This window comes from Schistosoma mansoni, chromosome W (genome assembly GCF_000237925.1).
Source record: "Schistosoma mansoni strain Puerto Rico chromosome W, complete genome".
NCBI classification, from domain to species: Eukaryota; Metazoa; Platyhelminthes; class Trematoda; order Strigeidida; family Schistosomatidae; genus Schistosoma; species Schistosoma mansoni.
Genome location: NC_031502.1, coordinates 11,551,580 through 11,574,223, shown reverse-complemented (window position 1 = coordinate 11,574,223; position 22,644 = coordinate 11,551,580). Strand labels below are relative to the sequence as shown.

Sequence of the window (22,644 nt, the reverse complement as noted above, 5' to 3'; positions counted from 1 at the left end):
ATTTTCTAAATTTTCAAACTATAAAGTGACATATCGTTTTATTCAGTAATTTTTTCTTCATCATTTCATTAAATAAAACTTGTCTATTTTATAGAAAAGTCAGAATATCAAAGTCAAACTGTCATGTATAACTAATCACTTAAGCTTACTGAACAACTAACATGATCAAAATCAGATTTTAAGTCACCTTTGATAAATAAATGATAAATAAATAATGATGTATTATACACTTAAGGTAGTTTTAAGATGTCTTTTTTTTGTTTGTTTGAATTCAATCAAAAATTTGAAAAACATCGTTGTCATCACCAAAAAAAGATACGTCACTTGTTTGGATTAATTATTTGAATATTAGAATTGTCTAAATTTTATTATCTTTCAATTAAACATTAATCAGTTTTGTATTAGTAACAAATTAAAGTTTACTCAAACTTAAAAAAAACCCTGAAATAAACTGAAATTTAAATGAATCACTATGAGAGGTGTCCTTTCTTTTTGAAAAAAAATATGATTACTATCAATAATCGGTGGAATAGCTGCGGAAACTATGAAAGTGTTTCCCTAAAAACAATCAGATAATTTATGATCATAAATTATTAATCATTATTCATTCTCAATTCTCACAACTCTGTAAAATTTATTATATACTACGAAAGTATTTATATATGTATGCTTTATATTAGTCTATTTATATATGTATAGCAACGTACAAGTGGTTTTGTTGGGAATTTCTTTTATCGTCTGTCTTTACCTTCTGTTTAATCAAAATTTGTTTTAAATTGTATGAATTGTATACAAATTGATAGTTCTGGTAAGTATATCTTTATTTCTTACTCGATTCAATCCATATACCACAAAGAAATGATTTCTGTAGTAAAGTAAACCATTAGGGGGGATAGGATAACCATCCATGAAAATGGTTTGTGGAGATTTTAGATATTTGAGGCTCACCATATAATCTAATGCATACCGGTTTGTCAAGTTATCTGGTGGTCAGTTATTTCTACTGACAAATTCTATTCAGAAACAAAACAGAGAATAGTCTCATTTCTATTTTCAATAGATCTGTGGATTATGTCAACATATTGGTGAAGATAAGTGTATGTATTCATGGTAGATAAAGATAAGATTGAGATATACTGAGAATTGCTTTTGTTAAAATTAGCTAATCTGTGAGTTAAACATACGAAAATATATATAATATAAGCACAACGTTTCTTCTCATGGTCGTGTCACTGTTTTTAAACTTTTGTCTAAAAGCTGGCATCGATCTCATCTTCTGTATTAATCAAACCCATATGTGACCAAGATTTGTCTAGATAAATAAGAAATATTTTAGTTATGTAATTGATTATGAAAAAGCAAACTGAGTAAGAGTAAATGGAAGTAAACCACTCAGAAATCATACAGAAACATAATAAAAAGAAAGCACTCTTTAAAATCATCAATAGTTAACTGTATACAAAACATTTATGGTAAATTTCAAAGAGCACCATAATAATTTATGTTTGTTTTTTCAATCAAAATTGGTAGAGGAAAGCTCAATATATTGGTAAATTTTTTTTATATTTTTCCATAATAAAGTTTAACTTGTATATGATGAAAATCTCTATAAACAAAAGATTCAGTTGAAGTTTTATTGAATAACCTAATTGTCAGAATGACATTTTTGTGTATAGATATAAAGAAAGAGCATCACGTCGTTATTTCTTTCTTAAATTAGTAAAATATATTTGATTATAAATTTGCTAATAATAAATGTGAAGAAAAACAAACATGGTTACCTCTTTCGTTTTGTATCTAAGTAGAAAATCTTACCTTATAAGATACTTAAATATATCACTAAAATAATCAATGATATCTGTATGTAAATCCCATGATATTTTATCGATAAGGAATGGTTACAATATTTCTCAGGCTTTTCAATAAATGCTCTTTAAACTAAGCTTCCAAATTTATAATTTAAAGTCAAGTTATGATTTATGAGCAGAAAAGTCATTCTAAACCCAATAATTTATTATTCATTTAAATAAAGAATCTCTATCAGTACACGTGAACTAATAAAACATTTACTAGTTTAAATGATTTAAATTTCACATCGTTCATATAATTTGGAATGAGTAAAATACTGAGAGCATGGATTGAACTCATGGTTTTGTTACTCCTTATATAATAAAGTTTAAACGAGTATCTATGTAAAACTTAATTTAACATAATTTCTCATAGCAACAGTGTTATCAATTTTGTTCTTTTTAAAATGTACTAAATGTTTCGCTTCATGGAATGTTTACTGAACTATCTTCTTTTCATAAGATTGAGTTCTTACAAAAGTTTCGATTTATAACTGTCTACGTGACTTTAATAATATTCCTTAATAAATTATTTCAATGAGTCAGTCAGCTACAACGTAGGACTAGGCACACATATGCATCGGTCCAAGTTGCCATACCTCGTTAGCACAACAAGTTGAACACCATATTCATAGAAATAGTTAATTTAGTGGTGGTAGTATATAAAAGATAAGTTGTATATAAGGATATAGTATAGGAAGGAAGAACGTTATGAAGCAATTTAAATCTTAAAGTTTAAGGGAAGATAAAGAGCATATGCACCTACGGCATTATTATTATTTAGTAATTGTTTAATTTATAAATTTTGTTTGCGTACTTATGTGTACTTGGGAGAGTCAATCCAACACCATCACATATATTTTAAAGAAAAATAGATCTTGTACACATATGTTAATTATTTGATTCCTTCATACTGTACAGTACAAATATCAGATGATATGTTCAAGTGATATTTCATGGATTATTTACTTATAAAAAAAATATGTAGAGACGTGTGGAGTTATAGATTTGTTTTACACCTATCCTGCAATAGTATTTGTTTTGGTTCTAAAGTGTACTGTTAACTACGTTGTTGATCTCTACTTTCACCATTGAAGCAGAACTATTTTTAGAATGGCACAAATATGTGATCACTACTCTGGAGGGTAATATTGATACATTTTACAGTAGATAATCCAGATATTATGATCATCGATCATAACATATGGGTTGATTTATAAAGATGGAATGTTCTGATTTCATATGATTTTCAGACCTTTCACTAGAAAGCTTCATAGACAAGTAAGCAAAGAACTTACTTCTTACAAACCTGATTTAACCAAAAATATACTAGATACAGTGGGAACTAATTGCCCTCAATAATAAGGATACGTTAGTAAGATTAATGCAAATAGTAATGTTTTTCCAATCTAACTTACCGTGACCTAATAGTAAACAAATGAAAGATGTAAGAAGTGTAATACAGCCAAAACAACAATTTAAGAAAAAAATTTCATCCATCAATTCCTCGTCAACTAACAATGATAATGTTCGTATTGATATATAACATAGTACAAGTTAGTTGGTAACAAAAATGATAATGATTATATGTATACTGAATTTCCGAACATAGACGAGGTGAAACTGTAATTTCACAGAGTTAGGTAACTGGTAAAGATTTTGTATTGATCATAAAAAAAATTGAGGTTTGTGATTGTTTGAAGGAACTTGTTGAAGACACAGATGGATGAGGTAGCAAGCATCTCGAAGTGAAAAGTTTGCAAGACTGATTATGTAATAGCTATATAAGATTTTAATTGTTCACGTAAGTTTTGAGAATTCGGAAAGTAAAAATCACAGATAAACGAGAAGGCAATTTCGAAAATAATGAAATAACAGTTAGCTTAAAAAAAACTTTTATGACGTCGCACACTCTAGAATAACAGTGCAAGAGAAAGAAAAAGAGATGGAAAAGGCAGTGGCGATATGCAACAGTAGACAACCGTTTTGACTTATTAAGGATATGGATATAAAAACCCTGCAGTTTGTGAGACTATCTCGGAAAAAGATGGGGTTACTATTCACTATCAATCAACGATAGTGGATACATGGGTAAATGATTTAAAGAACTTCCCTGCTATGTCCAAGCAATATGAATGGCAAACTGATTTAAATCCTCAAACTCTTACTGAAGTTGGAGAGACCATAAGAAATATGAAGCGACGGAGAGCAACAGAGCCTGATGGATTAACTCCTGAGATTTTTGAGGGCTGTGCTTCAGTTTTAGCACGTTGATCACCTAAAACATTGGCTACAAGCTCGGAACTGGACGCAATCCCATCTGACTGGTATCAGTCTATAAGAGAGGACAAAAATCTTCCTCTAATGATCAAAAAGGAGTCAGCTTAACAAGTGTAGTGTCTAATATATTAGCCTCAATAAAACTTCGACGTCTGATTAAATCTCGTAAAGAGTAAACCTGAGAAAACCAGGTTGCTTTCAGACCTTGACATGGATGTATAAACCAAATATTCATCCTTCTGCAGGTTCTGAAACATAGATATAATTTTTGACGTCGGACTACAGTCGTATTCTTTGAATACAAGGCGGCACTCTAAAGTGTTGATCATGAGGTCCTGTGAGAATGTGTGTCATTGAAAGACGCATCAATGAAGTGCATTAACCTTGTATGGGCTCTCTATTTGAACACTAATGGTAGAGTCAGAACTTGTAGCGAACTGTCATCGGAATCGGTTATTCCAAGAAGTGTTCTTCAGGGTTTTCCTAGTTCCTCACTCTTATTTTAACTTGTCATCTTTTTAAAGATAGCATTTTCATTGCCTGACTTTCCGATGGTTGGTCTTCTAACAGGAGATTCACCTGTTGACTGAAGACATGCAAATGATATAGTTCTGTCTGTCGAAGATGCTGACAAAATGCAGTCTTCCAATGCAATGGTGTTTTGGATGTGATTCTTACCCCCCAAATGCAAAACTTTGCATCACATTTGGCCTGTGTCAGCACCTGGATTTATGATAGACAGTGGAGTGGTTGAACGCATTGACCGCTTCACTTATTTTAGGAGCTTCATAAATTCTGACAGTATGGTATCTGACGGAATCTTGGCACGGATTTAGAAGGCTCAATCGACTTTTACTATCTCGCGTTACTCGTAATGTTGACGAGATATTCGTCTGCCAATCAAAAGGCGAGTTTAATGTTCACTAGTTCTCTCTGTTCTACTTATGGGGTGTGAAACGTACGCATTAAGAATAAGGGATATTCTAAGGTAACTGGCGTTCGATCACTAGTGTCTTCGAAGCACTTCACATGTATTTTGAGATCATGGATTAAGAAATGTCTGGGCTATGTATAGGGTACTAGATAAAGACAGCAAATCAATTGATGAGGTAGTAAATTTTCATCAACTAACGTGGTTGGGACATGTTACGTTTGCCTGACAAAAGCCTACCTCGACGAAAGATGTTGTTGGGTGCGGGAGTAGGGCGTAGGGAAACTGGGGGCGGCCAAACCAAAACATGACACCAGCTTATAAAGTGACTGACTACGGCACTAACCCATGTTAGTAGGTGTAGACTACCTCTTTGGGATCCACGTAATTATCGTAACCAGTGGTCAGAGACTTTGAATGACATGATTCGAAATCATTTTCAATGGCACAGGTGCATCCATTCTTTGTCATTCTTTGAAATCTGAGCCACTGAATTCCTTGTAAATTTTTTACTTCACTAATTTATATCTTCTTGAATTGTATCTTCGATGCCTGGTCTTTTCTTTCATCATTCACACTGTTACTACCCTTACTTTTCTAGGATTCGGTCTGGAAATTACATCTTTCTGTGCTAACAAGGGAAGGAAACTTGAACCAACATACATACGTACCAAGTTCTGTGTTGCAATAGATTGATTCATGAGTTAAATTAATAATTATCATCTTACAACATTGGTGTCCTAATTTAATCTCACTACTTCAAAATCTTTAAATAATCCGACGTAAACAATAACAGCTTGCTTAATACAGACTGCTTGTAACCTACGGTGATTCGGTAATAGAACCTAAAGAAAATAATCTGCCATCTCATCTAAAGTCCGAAGTATAAAGTGGTCACAGTATTCCGTAGCATTACTAGAAAGATAAGTTGTTTCGGAGACATAGGCAGTTATATCTTTGTAAACTCATGTCATCCAGTACCACTCGAGTGTTTTAAAATACATATTACCAATACTATGTTAATACACATTTGGCTGGTACGATAAGTCACCCAAATACCCAACTTTCACACTGTTTGCAAAAACATTATTTCTTCTCCATGAAATTCTCATGCTTTTACCCACCTCAAAATCTATGCGCTAAATATTACTGCAAAATTGTGGTTACAATTGGAAGTTTGTTAATCATTGAACTGCTATGATGTATCTTCAATTGATGAGACTGCAATAAAAACGTTAATATCAAATACGAGTATTTAGTTACTGTGTTTGATAAATCATTCAACCGTATTGGGTTACAGATGTTTTTGTTCCGTTGGTTATACTGTGTTATCTTGCATTTAAATTCAAAACTTCGTCTGTCTGACTGACTGATTGTTTAGGTTAACTAGTTCAGTACAAAAATTGTTGCCAAGTATTTATAAAACCTGAAGTTTCATTTTACGAATATATTCACTATACTAGTCAGAAGCATTTCTTGAACTGAGTTTTGAACCAAAAACAGTAAATAATATGAAAGTCTTTTATTTCCTGCAGCTAAAACTCAGGGTTATAGTCCATCAGTCGTAGTTTAAACTTCGGAAGTTGCATGCAGGTACATCAATATGATACATCCCACATAAGATAAAGTGTGAGACATGGATTCCACTTATACCTACGCATCAAATTTATGAAACTAGTAACGTTAACTTAATCGCATAATTTTCGCTATTGGTCGTACATGGTCTGTATCAAGAGCAAAAGCATCAAAATAATGAACATGAATACCTCAAATTATGACGAAACTCTTTGAACTACAACAGTTATATCATTGGAAGCATGGTGGATTTAAAAAGCAAGTTAAGTTGAAAGAAGAAAAGAAGACTACGTATTTTTACATGTATTTTGATCAGTCATATTATGAGAAATTATAATGGTGAACATTTTGAGATCGTTTCGATAAGACTATTCAGGGTATTAGAGATCATTTTGGAACAACGCAGGTGAATCTGTCAGTTGATGATAAATTAGTACGTTTGTGACGTCTAGGAATAGTATAAAATTATTAAACTTATGTATAAAGGTTAAGAATGACTGAAAATTAATTTGTTTGTCTTTATTTCCGGACTTGAAGAAAGAAATCTGCCATAATTTTGATCAATGATCATTGTTTTGTTAATATGTCAGCTTTGTTAAAAGTAATTTTATTCTGCTTAGATGGAACGAACTAGTGCACTATAATAAAGGTCATCTTATCTACTCATAAGTGTAACAAATTTATGACAAGAATTCATGTAAAATTTTCGATGCATGAAGTAATGAAAAATTATCATAATCAAGGTTTTTTAAACAAGATTTATTCAGATAAAAAAACTTGAAAAGTTTAGTGTAATTTGAATTGAATAATGATAAACTGAAAAAATAATGGTAAACTAAGAACGCTAAGCATTATAAGCAAAGATGGATAGTGGCTAGCAGTGGAATCCAGGACGCGCGTTTCGTCCTGTTTAGGACTCGTCAGCTGGATGTACCTGCATCTCAGAGTTGACGTTCACTCAGTACCTTTCACTTCAAACGCCATCTCGTTATCCACACTAACCAGATTTCACATTTTCAATAAATACCTAACACAATTGTAGTAGCATACTCACATGAGGATAATTGTGTTCATAACAATAACATTCGAAATATTTTTTTATTTATTTCAATGTTTACTTTGAATAAATCAGTTGAATCTTCTTGCTATTTATCCGATAAATAATCTAGATCTTTTTGTATAACTACTAAGCACTGAATAACTGGACACGTTTTATTTCAGTAAAGTTTATTTTCGATTAAAATACTTCATATAAATCGTGATTGAACTGTTGGTAAACTTCAGTCTCATAGAGTTGATAGAAGGTAACAAAATTAATTTGACTTTTTATTACGGTTACTCTTCATCTCACTTCAAATTCTATCATATTTAGAAAGCCAAAATACAAACCTACCAAACTTTATATTACTGTCTTCAAGTGATCTCTGTTTATACATTCATTACTTAACGAAGAAACAACAAACTGCGTTTCATTTAGAGATAATATAATGTTTTCAGGTTCCTTATCAATTACGAGGATTAACTTCCCTATATTGTTTATACTGTTTACCAAGGGATAGAATTATGGATCTGATATCTTATGCAATACGAATATTTATGTTTTTGCATATGAAAACCTATTGTCGGATAAATATCAAATGTCATATCAAACTTAACTGACTGCGCAACATTGAACGTAACCAAAATAATTTATTCCCAAACATCACTAAAGTTAAATAATAATATTTTTCAACTGGATATCAATTTAGCTGTCAATATTGTTAAGCATATATTAACTTAATTCAAAACAGTTTATTAATTCGTTCATTTGGATAGAAAATGCCTACGATTCACGATACTTCACTAATGAAGATTTAACATAAATCACAAGAACATATTGAATTTAGCATAATTTGTATTCATCAAAAATGGTTTTAAACTATGAACAGAATAGCACTTCAATTACATCAGTTTGGTTAGATAAATGACAGGATTTCAAAATTTGTTGACAAGTTTCTCTTTTTTAAAAAAACAAAGAATTTCAGTGGTTTGATAAGACAAAAGGAACATGATCATTATTCTTTGATTTTAACAGCAGTATTTCTGCTTATTGATTATACGCGCTTCCAGTAATTTTTTTTTGATACAGTTCGTTGTAAATGTTTGTATAAAATATCCTTACTTTTGACTGAATAATAAAAATATTAATTATAAAAAAAGTAGAAAAAGGAAATGCCTGATTATGCATTTCAAAACCTCATTGAACATAAGTTCGCCTGAATAGAAACTAGTATCGATCTCAAACGAAGACGTGTATCATGATAGTTTGTATCAGACTATATAGAGAGACTATTTTCTACATAAAATTAAACTGAAGAAAAATAGTAAATATGGATTGTGATATAAATCCTTCCAAATTAAGAAGATAATAAATGACAAAGTAACTTATACACATATTAAAGGATGTAAACAGAATAGACTAAAAAACCAAAAAGGAGAATAACAATTAAATTGAAAAACAAACTATTACAAATGTGATGAGCAATATTTTAATGAGATTCGTAATTGACAATCATATATGTAAAAGTTTACTCATGCCTTATCCTCCTGACTTTCGCTATTATTGCGTACTCTCAAACTTGGACAGACTTTTACACAAGGAACACAGTCAACTTTAGGGATAATCTTCTTGTCTTCAATCCAAATCGCAAACAGGAATGCTGTAAAATAAAATGATTGGAAAACGGATCAATAAAATTTCATTGAAGATAGAATCTTCATCTACTTAGGTTAAAGACTTGAAAGTTTCACACATAAAAAGTGTTCGTTCTTCATTATTTATCTCCAGATCCTCTTTAAGGAAAAAAACATGATGGATTTTAAAATTGTTTAGTGTTTTATGAGTAACTATAGCTCCGAGAATGTTTATTTGAAATACTACAAGCTTCATTAATCTCACTAATAGTGATTTCAACATACTTCACAACTTCCTTTTTTTAATTTGTTAGAGTTGAGTAAGTGGTTTATCAACAAGTACCCACATATAGAAAACTTAGCAGGGAACGTTTTGTGAATTGATCAGATAATACTATCTCACGTATAGAATGACATAATAAGATTCATTTTTGTGAGCAAATTAGAGAGTTCTGAGTACTATCGGAAAGTAATTAGTAGATAAAAACATGGAAATATTTTCCTGAGCATATGTTCATCTCAACTTGCAAGTCGTGCATCAAACTCTTAAGATCAAAGATAAAGTGACAATAAATATTTTTTCTTAGTTACGTCCTAATTACATTAAAAATAAACAGGTATGTATCTTAGAGTTAAAATAATGTTACAGTCTCGTTTCGGAGAACTGATTTCGGTTGGTATGATAGGTACTTCTGACTAATACTTGTAAGGATGAAATGTCGAATCTTCAGCGACAAAGCGGTGTAATTAAACTTCCTAGTAAAGGTGAAGTCTTTTGATTGACCAGTACACGTGAAAAAATTTTATATCCAAGGTTTGTACTCACAATACAGAAGATATTTATCTCGAGTCACCAAGTAGTAATTAAGTTTATATCTTTAGGTAAAAAAGAGTTAGTATTAGACATTCATTTAACAACGAGTAATCACTTAACACTATTATCCTAATACGAACACAACGTATATATTTATAGATCCCCACTTATTTATTGCGCTAACGTAAATATTGGTATATGTGCAAAAGTCTTAGGAGTGATTCGGTCTTGTTTACGACTATTTTGTTTTGTAAAACATGCCCTAATAATAAGAAACCATACTGAGGAACTGATAACTATCAACTACAAAATAAATGGCATTATCTCATTTCAATTAAGTTTATTAAATTCATGATAATGTAAAGGCTAAGAACATACCGAGTAAGCAAACACCTCCGCAGCCACTGAACTGTACTAGATAAGGATCAGGTGCATGTATAAACATTGAGACAACAGAACATAGTATACTTCCGACAGTCTGAAAGGAAAGAAAAAATGTTGAATAGCTTAATGTCGATATAATACTTTTGATAATAAAGGATTACCCAGAGATGTTTGACAGCAAACAACATTACATTATATGACAACTACATGACATCCTAAGCAGAGTTCGATGGTGGCTAGCAGTTGAATTCAGAACGCACATTTCGTCCTATTTGAGACTCTTCGGTCGTAGACATCTTCATCCCAGAATTAATGTTTACTCATCCTAGATTCCACTATGAACCGCCATCCAACTATGCCTATAATGCTTGTTACTTGATTTCAACACCGAGGCGATCCTTACAAAATCCACATATATCAAAAGAACTATCAATCGTAGTCCATAACAGTAATGGGAAGATAAGAATAATTATATGACATTCTCGTATAATGATTATCATTTTGACCCAGAAACCTTTTTTATAAACAATAATTATTTACATTAAGAGAATTCTAAACAATTGTCTAGCACATGAAGTTTTCATAAGTTTTAAATGGTGAAACTTTTTTATGTAAATAAACGAACTTCAGTCTACGTTTTTCGTTAACATAACTTTCGTGTCGCATTCAGTGTGTTTATTTTGAGATTATTTCATGCTATAAGTACTGTATGTGGTCAAAAAAAAACTGATAAAAGTATTCAGACTAAAGGAGTTAAGTAACGAAATCCATCAATTACTGAATAAAACTATTCATACTTACGTTATGCATAAGTGGCACTACTAAACATATAAACCTTAATAATAAACATTTTTTGTACACCATGAAAAATTTATTATTTAGGATTTAGCTTACGAATCCAGTAAATACAATGCCATAGTTGATAGCAAAGTAAGTAGGACCAAATATATTTCCTGTACCTCCTGGCATAATAACAAACACTCCACTTAGTACCAAAAATAGTGCCCATACCCAAATCGCGTATGCAGCTTTAAGACCCGGCATTGGTATTCCTCCAATATGCGGAAATGTGAAAAGTATTATAGCCCATAGTATTAACACAATGCACAATGGTATCTGAAAATGGGTATAATAAAGGAGCGTAATAATGAATTAAATAAATCACTAAATAAGAGCTGACAGAACAGTTTTGCAGTTCAGTGCTTTCAACAATTTATGTTTATGTGCTTGGTTCTACATAAATATTAATCGTACAGATAATCATATCCTTTAGCTAAGATGTACTTCTGAACAATCCGTACCAGGAATTATCGTTTTAAACAAATTTATGAAGTTATTGTTCTAATATAGTTGATATAAATGATAGACGTTAAGTAAACAATTAACCATTTAAAAAATAATCCATTCTTACAAGCAACGGTTAGTGGTAGTTACTAGTTTTCCGATGTGTAACCTAAATCAAATAATCACTGTGACTTTCGTTCGGTTTCTGGCTAACTATAAAATAGTACAAAATTTTACTGATTTAGAAGTGATATAACATGGTCAACCCTAACTAAAGAAAGACCTGGTAAAATTGGACGTAGATATAATTTGCAAACTTTCCCTACAACATGATGAAAGGAAAATTTAGATAGAAATCTAAAAATTCGAAATCAAGGTAACATTATATCACAGAAATAAGTCAAATATTTACGTGCCAATTGTAAATCTAAATAGTTTGTTCAAAAGTATACAGCTTTCAAAGATTATTTTGCATGGCAGTTAATCTACATTCCACGAAATTAGCATTTACTTCTAAAGTTATAATCATTCAAGTCGAAAACGCATAGTCATTGAGAACATTTCTTTTTCTTTGTCTATGCCTTTCACATCATTAAATCTCACCTGAATGCACCTAACTTGGAACAGATCTTCGTTTGGTTGTAAAACTAAATCCTATGTCTTACTGATGGACTTGTAGGATGAACAGGCTAAAAATCAAGCCGTTGGTTTTTGCTCGCTAGCAAGCATTTACAATAAGTACTTCAGACATAGATTAAGTTTTTCCATGTGATACGGATTTCAACCAACTTTCCAACACTATTACACTCATGTACAAATGTACCCACCTCATGAGTTTCTAAATAAGTAAATAATGAAACTATTGAATGACAACTATTGGCCATTACACACATATTTTGTCAACCTGTAACATCAAATAAATTCAGTAATTTCTGGAAATGAACAGTATATCATATGGTTTATAAAATAGTTATTTTATTTATGTGTGTATATACGATACAAACTGACAATGAACAGCAACAATTAACTTGACTAAATAACGTCAAGTAATGCATAAGTTTCGGGGTATGTAAGTTATGGTAGACTAGTAGTAGTTCTTATGACAAGGCAGTGAATCATTTCTTTAAACGTGGAACCATCCCAATTATATCTAATTACATGAACTGGATAATTTGACAGCAAACGTTAAATTAGCATATAAGACATACTGCTCAGAACCAATTACAGACCAAACAAAAGTAAGTGATAACACGAAAACACGCTTTGGTAGTCTGGCTGAATAGTAAAGATAGTAATATCTAACCAAGTTAAATCATTACCTTGAATGAAATGCGATCTACTATAGCACCCCACATAATCCTACCACCAGCATTAAAAAGTGCTGTTATACTGGCAACAATAGATAGGTACTGATCATCACTGATATACTCTTGTCCAAAAAGCTAAAATATAAAAAAAATAGTATTGTAAAGTATGGATTTGTGATTGTAAACGCAGTTGTAATGTTTACCAATAGTAAACTTTATCAAACAATACTAAAACAGACACGTTTTCCAAGTATTATTTCTCATGTCACTTATTTAAAACTCCTAATATTTAAATATTGTTTTGATCATAAATCGATATTAGGCGGAGGCTCATTGAGAACAAGCAAATACTGCGGAGACATTTTCTTAGCTTTGAAAAATTATTCATGCACTCGTCAAACAATGGATTCAAAGAATTCTCCCCAATGTTTGCTACAAACGTTTATGCATACTGAAATTAAGAATCTAATAAAAAAAATTGAACTACGAATATCTTCCATCGGTATATCGATGATGTTTTCCAACTTCGCGTTTGTGAAATAACTAAGGACTTGAATGATAATCCTGGACTGCACATCAAAATATATAGATATACTGATTATATATGAGACAAAAAACATAAAGATCCAGATAGTAAACTTATGGAGGGTTGTTAACTTTAAAACTACACTTTTTTAGAAGCAGTTAACTTTATCTTTTTCAGGGTAACTTGGAAGGGTGAAATTTCTACCGATTGATTTTATTATTTTACTCTGACGCTGTTCCTCAGTTGTACTCCACAAGCAACATACCTTGTTCAAATGAAATTAGATCTAACAAATAAGTACAATAAATATTTTTGAATTTTTAACAAGACAGCAGAAAGTAATAAAAAGTTAACTGCTTGCCAATTTTCAAATAAATATACGTACATTATGCTTCATGATCACTTACCTTGTACGCTGATGTGATAATTGTGATAGGGATAATAACTAAGAACATGATTATCCATAACAAGTAGAAGTCAATTTTACGGAATAACTGCTTAGGCGGTATGTTGACTTGGCTAAAACATAAATGATTACTTGTGATATATTTTAGTATTTGTAATTCTTTTAAAATATGGAATATAATCTTATTACGAAAAAATAAATACTTATTTAAAATATTAGAATTTTCATGCTATATCTATCAGTGTTATACAAAACGTCCATATATGAATTTCTGGTAAATCAGTTTACATAATCAGACTTTGATGATATTTCGACCAATGAATCAGAACTAAATGTAGAAGAATAAGTCAGCTCTGAAACGAGGCATTTTAAAAAAAGCTGAATCAACTGAGCACTCACTGTTTTTATGGAGTCCGACCTTGATCATTAACTGAACTGTCAGCTGAAATTTACGCTGTTTACAATAACAGAGAGGAATTTTGAAAGTCAAGTTAACCACATTATTACCGCACTATTTTCAGTTTTAATAAGTGCATTACCAGAAAATAAAGATTTCAATGGAACTCAACAAATTATTCATTCGAAATATTTTTATCAGAGTTCATGGCATTCTACTATTCAAAAGTAATAATAATCTATCGAAATAATTCTGCACGATAAATTCATGATAATAATTGTATTTTAAAATATATCCCTTAAATGATAGATGAGTTAATATTAGATGCATAGAATAACTTACTTTGTGTTTACTTTAAGAGAATCAGGTTTATCCTGAAAAGCAAAAATACGCTGCATTATGTTGAATGACAATAATTTATTCAGTTTTCTTTCTATTGCATACATGCTCACAAGTGTTATAATTCAGTTTTTGATTTAATGTTTGATGGGGATCATAAATCAAATTCACCGAACATGAAATTGTTACATAGACTTTCGGAAATGAACATTTTTAGATAACTGCAAGTTCGGCTTTTCTAAATTCGATTACATAAGACTATTTACATTGAATTTAAAACTTAGTAAGGCTTTTGTATGAAACTGCTTTTAATTGAGTTTATATGATCATGAACAACGATACAAGTACTGTAATCAAGTAATGCGTTTAGATAAAAGTAATCATTAGCTTCAGCGTTGTACAACAGTGAGTTTTCAGTGTGCACTTTAAAAGCGACACAACTTTAACTTCAATTTTGTTCGCATTTAATTGCTATGTTAGTTCATTAAATAAATTTGGGTTTCAGACGTTCCTAAGACCAACTGATACCTTCTAAAGTACAAACAGTAATAAGTTTTCACACATGGTGGTCAGAAACCAAACAATTCAGAAAGTGAAATTTTACTACCATAGATAATAAAGCAATGGCTTAATCAATAAACGTTAAAATGGATGGGATTACACAATAATGACGAAAGCATTTAATAATGAGTATCAAAGAAATTTCATTGATTTGATTACGTCAATTATTCACAAGTCATTTGTGCATATTACTGCCGGTATTTCACCTATCTAGTGAGTTTAAATAATTAATAGACTTTTAGTTTTCTGTTTTAATAGATATTTTCGTCAGACTGTGACATAATTAAGAGAATGAAATACTGTACGCTAATATACCATGCTTTGAATATAGAATAAGGGTACCCATAGATGGTTGAAGCAAATAACAATGCTTCTAATCAGAAGTCGCATATCAAAAAGTCAATCCTTCATAATTTAGGCAGAGTCCATTAACTATCATTACACAAGATGATATCGTGTACAGTAATTTCAAAAACTACTTTCTTCTTAAGTGCCAGATAGAAAACTCCTGATCGTACTCATAAATGTATGCATAAAGACTCCAACTTTGATACTGAAGTCAGTCAAAATTCCATGCTATCATTTTATATATTCATTGTGCATACTTAGGTCAAACTAGTCGTCTAAATATCAGAAATTCGTTCAAAATTTTTAAAAATGCAGACATTTCTGATGACATTCCACATACTAATTGGCACCATCATTGAATGCAGCATTAGAATATACAATTTTGTTTGACTTTTGAACCAGTATTTGAGTTCCAAATATAATTGGTAGCAACTCATCATATTCTTTAAATACTAATACTAAATGACAAAACCAAATACATATTTGCCTGAGGTATAATATGTACATCATTGAAGAAAACGTAGAATAATAATCAGATCGGATGAAAACCTTTGAAACGACATTCATGACGTACGAAATGATCATAGAGAGTGTTTGAAGAGTTCTGCATATTGCCTATATTCACAACAAATAAACTTTTAGTCGATAAACCCTTAGTCAAACGGGTTCTGTTAATTCTTTTACAACGTTCCCCCCATATGGTTAAAATCATTAACTGATTATTACGTCACATTGATGATTTCCACAGCTGTGAGTCAACAGTATCAAAAGAACATTAAATAAATCTAGAATAAAGATAATATAAGATTTGCAATGACAAAATAAACTAGTTAACCGTTTATTTACCTTCAGCTTTTTCTCACTCATGAGGAGAAAACCAACGATTTGTCCACTGATCAAAATACCTCCCAAGATGAGAAATGCTCTTGGTATTCTATCTAATAGCTCAGGGTCGTCAAACAGCCTTTATGTATGATACAAAATTACAAACCATTATTCCAAGTTTAAAAACAACCAAATCAGGGAAAAGTGTTTAAAAAGACCTACTATTTTTCTCACTGTGTTTTTAGACAATTAAGTTATATTTTCGGGTTTCGTTCGCCTAATATCGCTCATTATTTTCCACAGAATTCGTGTTCACTAGTAAGATTTAATGCCGCCTAAGCTATTGGTATGTTGAGCAAAGATGAACATAACTTGTTATAAAGTAAATAAAATAACTGCTCGAGCTATATGCTTGTTATTTACTAAAACCTCTCAAAATCTACTTCTGAAAGCAAATCAGTAATATTTTATCTTTAAACAAGTATTCCTAGTATTATTTTAATATTGGTGCAATTTATTTAGCAAGCTACTTTTAAAATTTTATAAAGTTTATATTTACAAAATCATTGTATGTTATGATAAGCTGATTCGATTAAATTTTGATCTCTGATTACTATTCCAGTGGCATCCTTCTTAAAAGTATGGTATGTAGACAAATTATAAAGTTCCCTTCTAACGCTTTTGCATTAGCTTCAGAATTTTGAAGCTCACACAGCTACATATAAAGTTATTCTGGATACAAATAAATAGTATATTTTTAATATCCCAATGTGTAGAAAAATTAGATTTTCTGACGTTTCGTGACTCAGTGTAAGTCACCTCTACAGAGAATAAATAAAATACTACAAACATATTAGTTATTCTGGATATTTTTGGCTCTTAGTATGTATTTTTCTGTGATTGTTTTTCGCGAAAATAAATCAACAGAACTAAAATTGTGGAACGTTTGAGCAGGAATTCGTGAAGTTCGTTTGCACTTGACTACACGTCTTAATTATGTTATCACAGCAAGAAGTAGATAATTCTGAAAAATGAAGATAAAGCTTTATACCATAAAGAGTAGTTCTAAAGTATAAGTGGATAACATGAGTTTGATGTATAGGGGACTGACTATTGTTGTTAATGTCTTTGATCAGAAAAGCACAAACAGATGTCAGTAACTCTGCATAGGTGCACATACAACTAAAGACTACATTATCTGATTTTCACATTAGGAACTCTAGAAATTAACAACCGCTACTTTGAAATATTCCAAAAGAGTTCACTTAACTTCAAAATAAATGTATATGGACATTTCAGCAAGCAAAAAGCATTGTGGTTTCACGTAAGTTGAAATAAGATTTCGGTTAATATAGATTCGGATGAAATTGAGCTGTTATAGATGAACAGTCTGTAGTATAGAACTTGCTTCACTAGGTTTCATTTAGTTCTTTAATTACTAAGAATTCCTAGGCTGTAAATGAGTTGTAATTTAAGCGCAGCTTTATTTTGTTTGATTTTCATAGAAACTTTTGTTGACAAATGGACGATTGATTTCAGCTGTCAAGATCATGCATGGTTAGCTAAATATGTTTTAATTTGCAATAATTGTTCCAGGACCATTTAAGGGCCCACAGAAATACTATACCGAGAAATACTTTTCATCAAACCACCGAGAACTGACTTGCCGTTCCGAATTCTATCTTTAGGATTCCTGGAAACACCAAAATATTTTTGGGTATTTGTTTGATAAGTCAAGTCACGGTTGAAACGCCAAACTTTCTGTTTGCCATTTGTTAATGTGAAAACACATGTAGAACTCAAATTAAAGTGACACTTTTGATCTCTTAAAAATGGTATGGATAGTTTTTCATCACAGTTTTGTGACATTTAAAATGATTTTGCATGGCACTTTTCGCACATATGATCATTTTTATACTCCTTTTTTTCAAAATATTACGACCTTGTCATATAATGCACCGCTTGACAGTTTCAATTTGTGTTCATCTAAGAATTTTGAAGGAATAAACTATATCCGTGTGCCTAACAGATGAATCGTCGTTATATTTAAGTAGTCTATTCTACTTTTGTCTGGTAATTTACTTACTCGCATGATTTTGATCGGATTTTTAAAGAAAAAGTCATCTTGCTTGGTCATTTAAACTAGAAAGTCAAAGAACATTTGGCATGCATGAAGTGTATTGTAGTTTAAAAAACTCCGATATTCTGTTACGTTTACTCTAATGTTATTCTAAGAAAATGTTTAAGAGACACATGCTTTTGTGTTATCAGCAGACTAATATATATCGACAGACTAAATTATGTAATAAAATTTATGAACCACAAGTATAAATGATCCCTTAACTTAAGTGAATAAAAGCTCACTTTGTAGTAGGATTCACCGGTGTGTTGTTCGGATTGATAAGTGCTGTCTGAAGGGGCGTAAAAATGAGTGCTCCCAGTCCAAATCCGCCAACAACTAAACCAACAATGAGGAATCGTCGTTTTGGAAACCACTAGATGTAAACAATGAGAATTATAGATCATGTATATGTAAAGCAATCACTAAAGACGCCGACAAACCTGGCTTTTTGTGGCATAATTTGATACAACATATAAAGCAAATGGTTTATAGCTGTAATCCAGGTAAAATTTTTAAAAATTCATTCATTAGTTAGTCAACCGTCTTTAAGTTTTTTAGTTGCCATGAAATTCAGTAAAAACTATTTGAAACATATGGGCGCTCTATAAGTCACAGCAATGGGACTTGTAAAATAAGACAAATTATTTAGCGATATTTAAAAGAAACCATCTAACTTCATAGTCTATTAAAAGCTCCACATTTTATCACAAAAGAACACGTATTTAGATTGCTTAACTTTAATATTGATATGAATCACCAAAACTTACTTTCGCAGCCACTCCCATCACTACCGAATATGCAAATCCAAGCCCCAAACCCATGAGTACTGAGTATGTTATAATAACACCGATGAAAGTCCTTTGAATTGTAATATTTGTCAAGAAAACACTTCCACTGAAAGTTGAATGAAAGACCTCATGAAGGTAAATATACAAAGATGATAAAAACAACGTCAAAGTTGAATTCTGCTCTTCCATATTCTAAATTAATACTGCAGAAATTTGCAATAACACAGAAGTAAATACTACTGGTGAACTGCGTAATTCTGAGTTTTAACTAGCTGTTAAGTTTGTCAGTGGTATACAGCATTGGAAAGTAACTGAAACCAAGGATGACGAACGAGACATTGAATAAAAACCAAAATTTTAACGTTCTGTAGTTTGTACGCCTTTTTAATGAAAGAATGAAGTAAAGAGGTTGCTTGATGATTTTGACAGTTTGAATAAAGCATTCATTGATGATAAGAAAGAAGAATGATAACTTTCTATGAAACACAAATAAATTAATCATATGTCAATCTTATTTCTACTTCTTATTATCGTCTCAATCGTCTTTCCATTCTCGTGAACTTTAAAATTTATTCGGTTGCCTTATTCCACCAACTGAGCTACTGAAAAATTAGACAATTTCCCGGTAATTCCTCTTACATTAAACGATAGTTGATGGCAAACATCACGTTAATTTACGTCTTATTTGTGCATACATCAACTACATTATCTTTATGCTCAAGAACACATAATCATGTATATGTAATAGATTTTGGAAGATTTAAATTAATTTCGAACTTTATGATTTCGGAACATACCTATGAAGCAAACAACCTAGTCCTACGACCAAACGAAAACCAGCTTTCTGATACACGATTCCACCAAGTGCCATGGATAAACCTTGAGATGCTAATGCAAGCGCTGAGAGCCAAACAGTTGATTGACTTTGCACATTGGGATCGACACGAGCTTTAATATAACTCAAAATATACGGAACCATGTTTGCTACAAAGAAAAAGCCGTAGAATGAGGAAAGATATTACCAATCGTATAAAAGTAACCAAAGGTTATTTGAATTAGAACAGCCCCAATGACTGTCAAAGTTCCAAATAACAAGTTCTTCTTCTTCCTTTCCTATACATAACGAAGAAATTGTTTAAATCGGCATTATTACCATGTTGCATGGAATCTTTGGACATTTGAGGACCATGTTTAACGGCGTTTGCACGAAAACTACCAAAAGCAACAACCCACGTACTTAAATATGTGGTGAATCTTAAAGGTTAAATGGGATGATTTAAACAAAAGCGAATACAACTTTTTACGACGAGTTAGCAGAAACCAGTCAATTTTCATCGCTTGCTTCATTATTTAACTTTGGTTGAATGAATACACTGAATTGAATCTGGTTTTTTAATTTGGTTTGTAGAACTCTTTTAAATCACTGAACCTTAGTCAAGTTAGCCATCATGCTAAACTCTTTCGGTATCACACGACAGATCAAAGGACCATGTAAAGTTTACCAAATGTCGTCAGTTACAGGAATTACTTAATTGAACCAATTATTTGTGAACTATGAAAAAGCTTTTGCAGCCGTGACTTCACTTAACTAGTTATCATATGATAGTTAGCGGTAAAAAATTTTCACAACAAAAAGTTCTCTTTGTCTTCAGCGTTGATGCTGATCTCATTAAATTGCTAGAAACACTCCAGCTGAAGGCGCTCTGTCGTGCATTCGAACTAGATTACGAGGTGGTACTCCGTGATACGCATCCCTTATAACTACCAACTAGATTAGACCAAACGCTACCCGATATATAGATAGCTTTCCAGAAATATCTTACAATCTCTTCATCTCTGACTTCTGATTTGACTGGGTTGGAATACTTTGATTACAAAGGCGTTACGTGTGAAGGCGTTGTTTGACCTTAGATACCTATGTCATCTTTGAACACATTTCTTCTATAAGGTTGTCTTTTTTCAGTGATGAATGAGACCACAGTTATGTAAAACCGCGACAAACTACTTCATGTCAGGTATTGGTAACAATGAGTGATTTAAGCGTGAGCTAGGTGGTAATACCATCATCGTCCAACTTGAGTAGACCGACTATCCACTCGAATCACCCACACTATTGACCTACACCTAAAAGATGTAACCTGTTATGGTCGTTACCTTTAAAATTTCATTCAATACTTCGTTTTCACATTTATCTTCAATGAGTGAATTTGTCTATTGCATGCCTTGGCTCAACATCGATTACTATAGAAACTTAATTGACTAGCCACATCGATGTAGATAACCAACAACTTGTGGTTAACAACCATTAGCACCAGGTAATTGTTCCAATGTGTAGTCTGCTAAAACACGAACCACCCGTCGGCATAACGAAAATACGAGGTAAATACACAGCCATCTACCTGTATAGCACGCACTCAAGACTCGAGCAGCTATCGATTTTTAACTTGTCTTAATACTTCTTCGTTTCATTTCATACTCTATTTAACCCGATAAGCTATCACCTACAATCCTTTTTTGGTTGACCACAGCCTGCTTGATTTCTTCATCCTGCATGCGAACTCTGCTCAACCTACAATATGTTTTAACGCCTAATGATGGCGATTGCCTTAGAGAGGGGATATCTAATCTGTGTAATGTTATTCCACCGTACAGAGTAAAGCAATGTTGCGGTACGTTTGAAGTTTGCGTTACGATCACACGGTATTTATTACAAAGTGCTTATATATCGTTAAACCCTAGTTTATTAATCAATAATAACATTCAGTTAACCCTTGAAGAAAAATGGTTCGACTGACACAAAAACGAGCTCGAAAAAGTCCTATTTCTTCAGATATTAACAACTCTTGTCTTACCTATACCCCATGCTCTGCAACTCCTGTTGCACCAGATAATAGTGGGAGTGGACTTATTCCACACATGTTGCTGGATGACTCCATGTCTAACTTAATAATGAGTTCTAACTCACGAACAGATGGTATCGATCTTATTAAGAGCGAATTAGCTTCTGTCTTTAAGCAATTAAGTGATATGCGTTCTAAAGTAGAGTCACTTGCGGGCTCTTTATTCAAGCATGATGATCTTAAACTAGAACTAAAGACACTGTCACCCCTTCGACTACTGTTGTCCAAGGATATAGTTACTTCTGAACTTGAAGACAGGATCAAAGTAGAATCCGTTATTGACTTGATAGCTAGTGAAGTCACCAAGCGAATAATCTCTCGAAATAATGTGGTTATA

The 22,644-nt window shown here is 31.8% G+C and overlaps 2 protein-coding genes across 2 annotated transcripts; both read right to left on the bottom strand.

Moving 5' to 3' along the window:
* Window positions 1-9,204: 9,204 nt before the first annotated feature.
* Window positions 9,205-14,870, bottom strand: Smp_036470 (putative oxalate:formate antiporter; the record flags this gene model as incomplete). The annotated part of the gene is made up of 6 exons (XM_018788540.1): window positions 9,205-9,332; window positions 10,499-10,598; window positions 11,399-11,620; window positions 13,108-13,230; window positions 14,029-14,140; window positions 14,767-14,870. The coding sequence occupies 6 exons, from the start codon at window positions 14,868-14,870 to the stop codon at window positions 9,205-9,207; spliced, it is 789 nt and encodes a 262-aa protein (XP_018654073.1).
* A 622-nt stretch (window positions 14,871-15,492) lies between these two features.
* Window positions 15,493-20,386, bottom strand: Smp_141800 (putative oxalate:formate antiporter; the record flags this gene model as incomplete). Its single annotated transcript, XM_018788539.1, has 5 exons — window positions 15,493-15,534; window positions 16,519-16,636; window positions 18,862-18,992; window positions 19,387-19,513; window positions 20,205-20,386. 5 exons carry the CDS (start codon window positions 20,384-20,386, stop codon window positions 15,493-15,495), a joined length of 600 nt encoding a protein of 199 aa, XP_018654072.1.
* Between the last annotated feature and the right edge of the window lie 2,258 nt (window positions 20,387-22,644).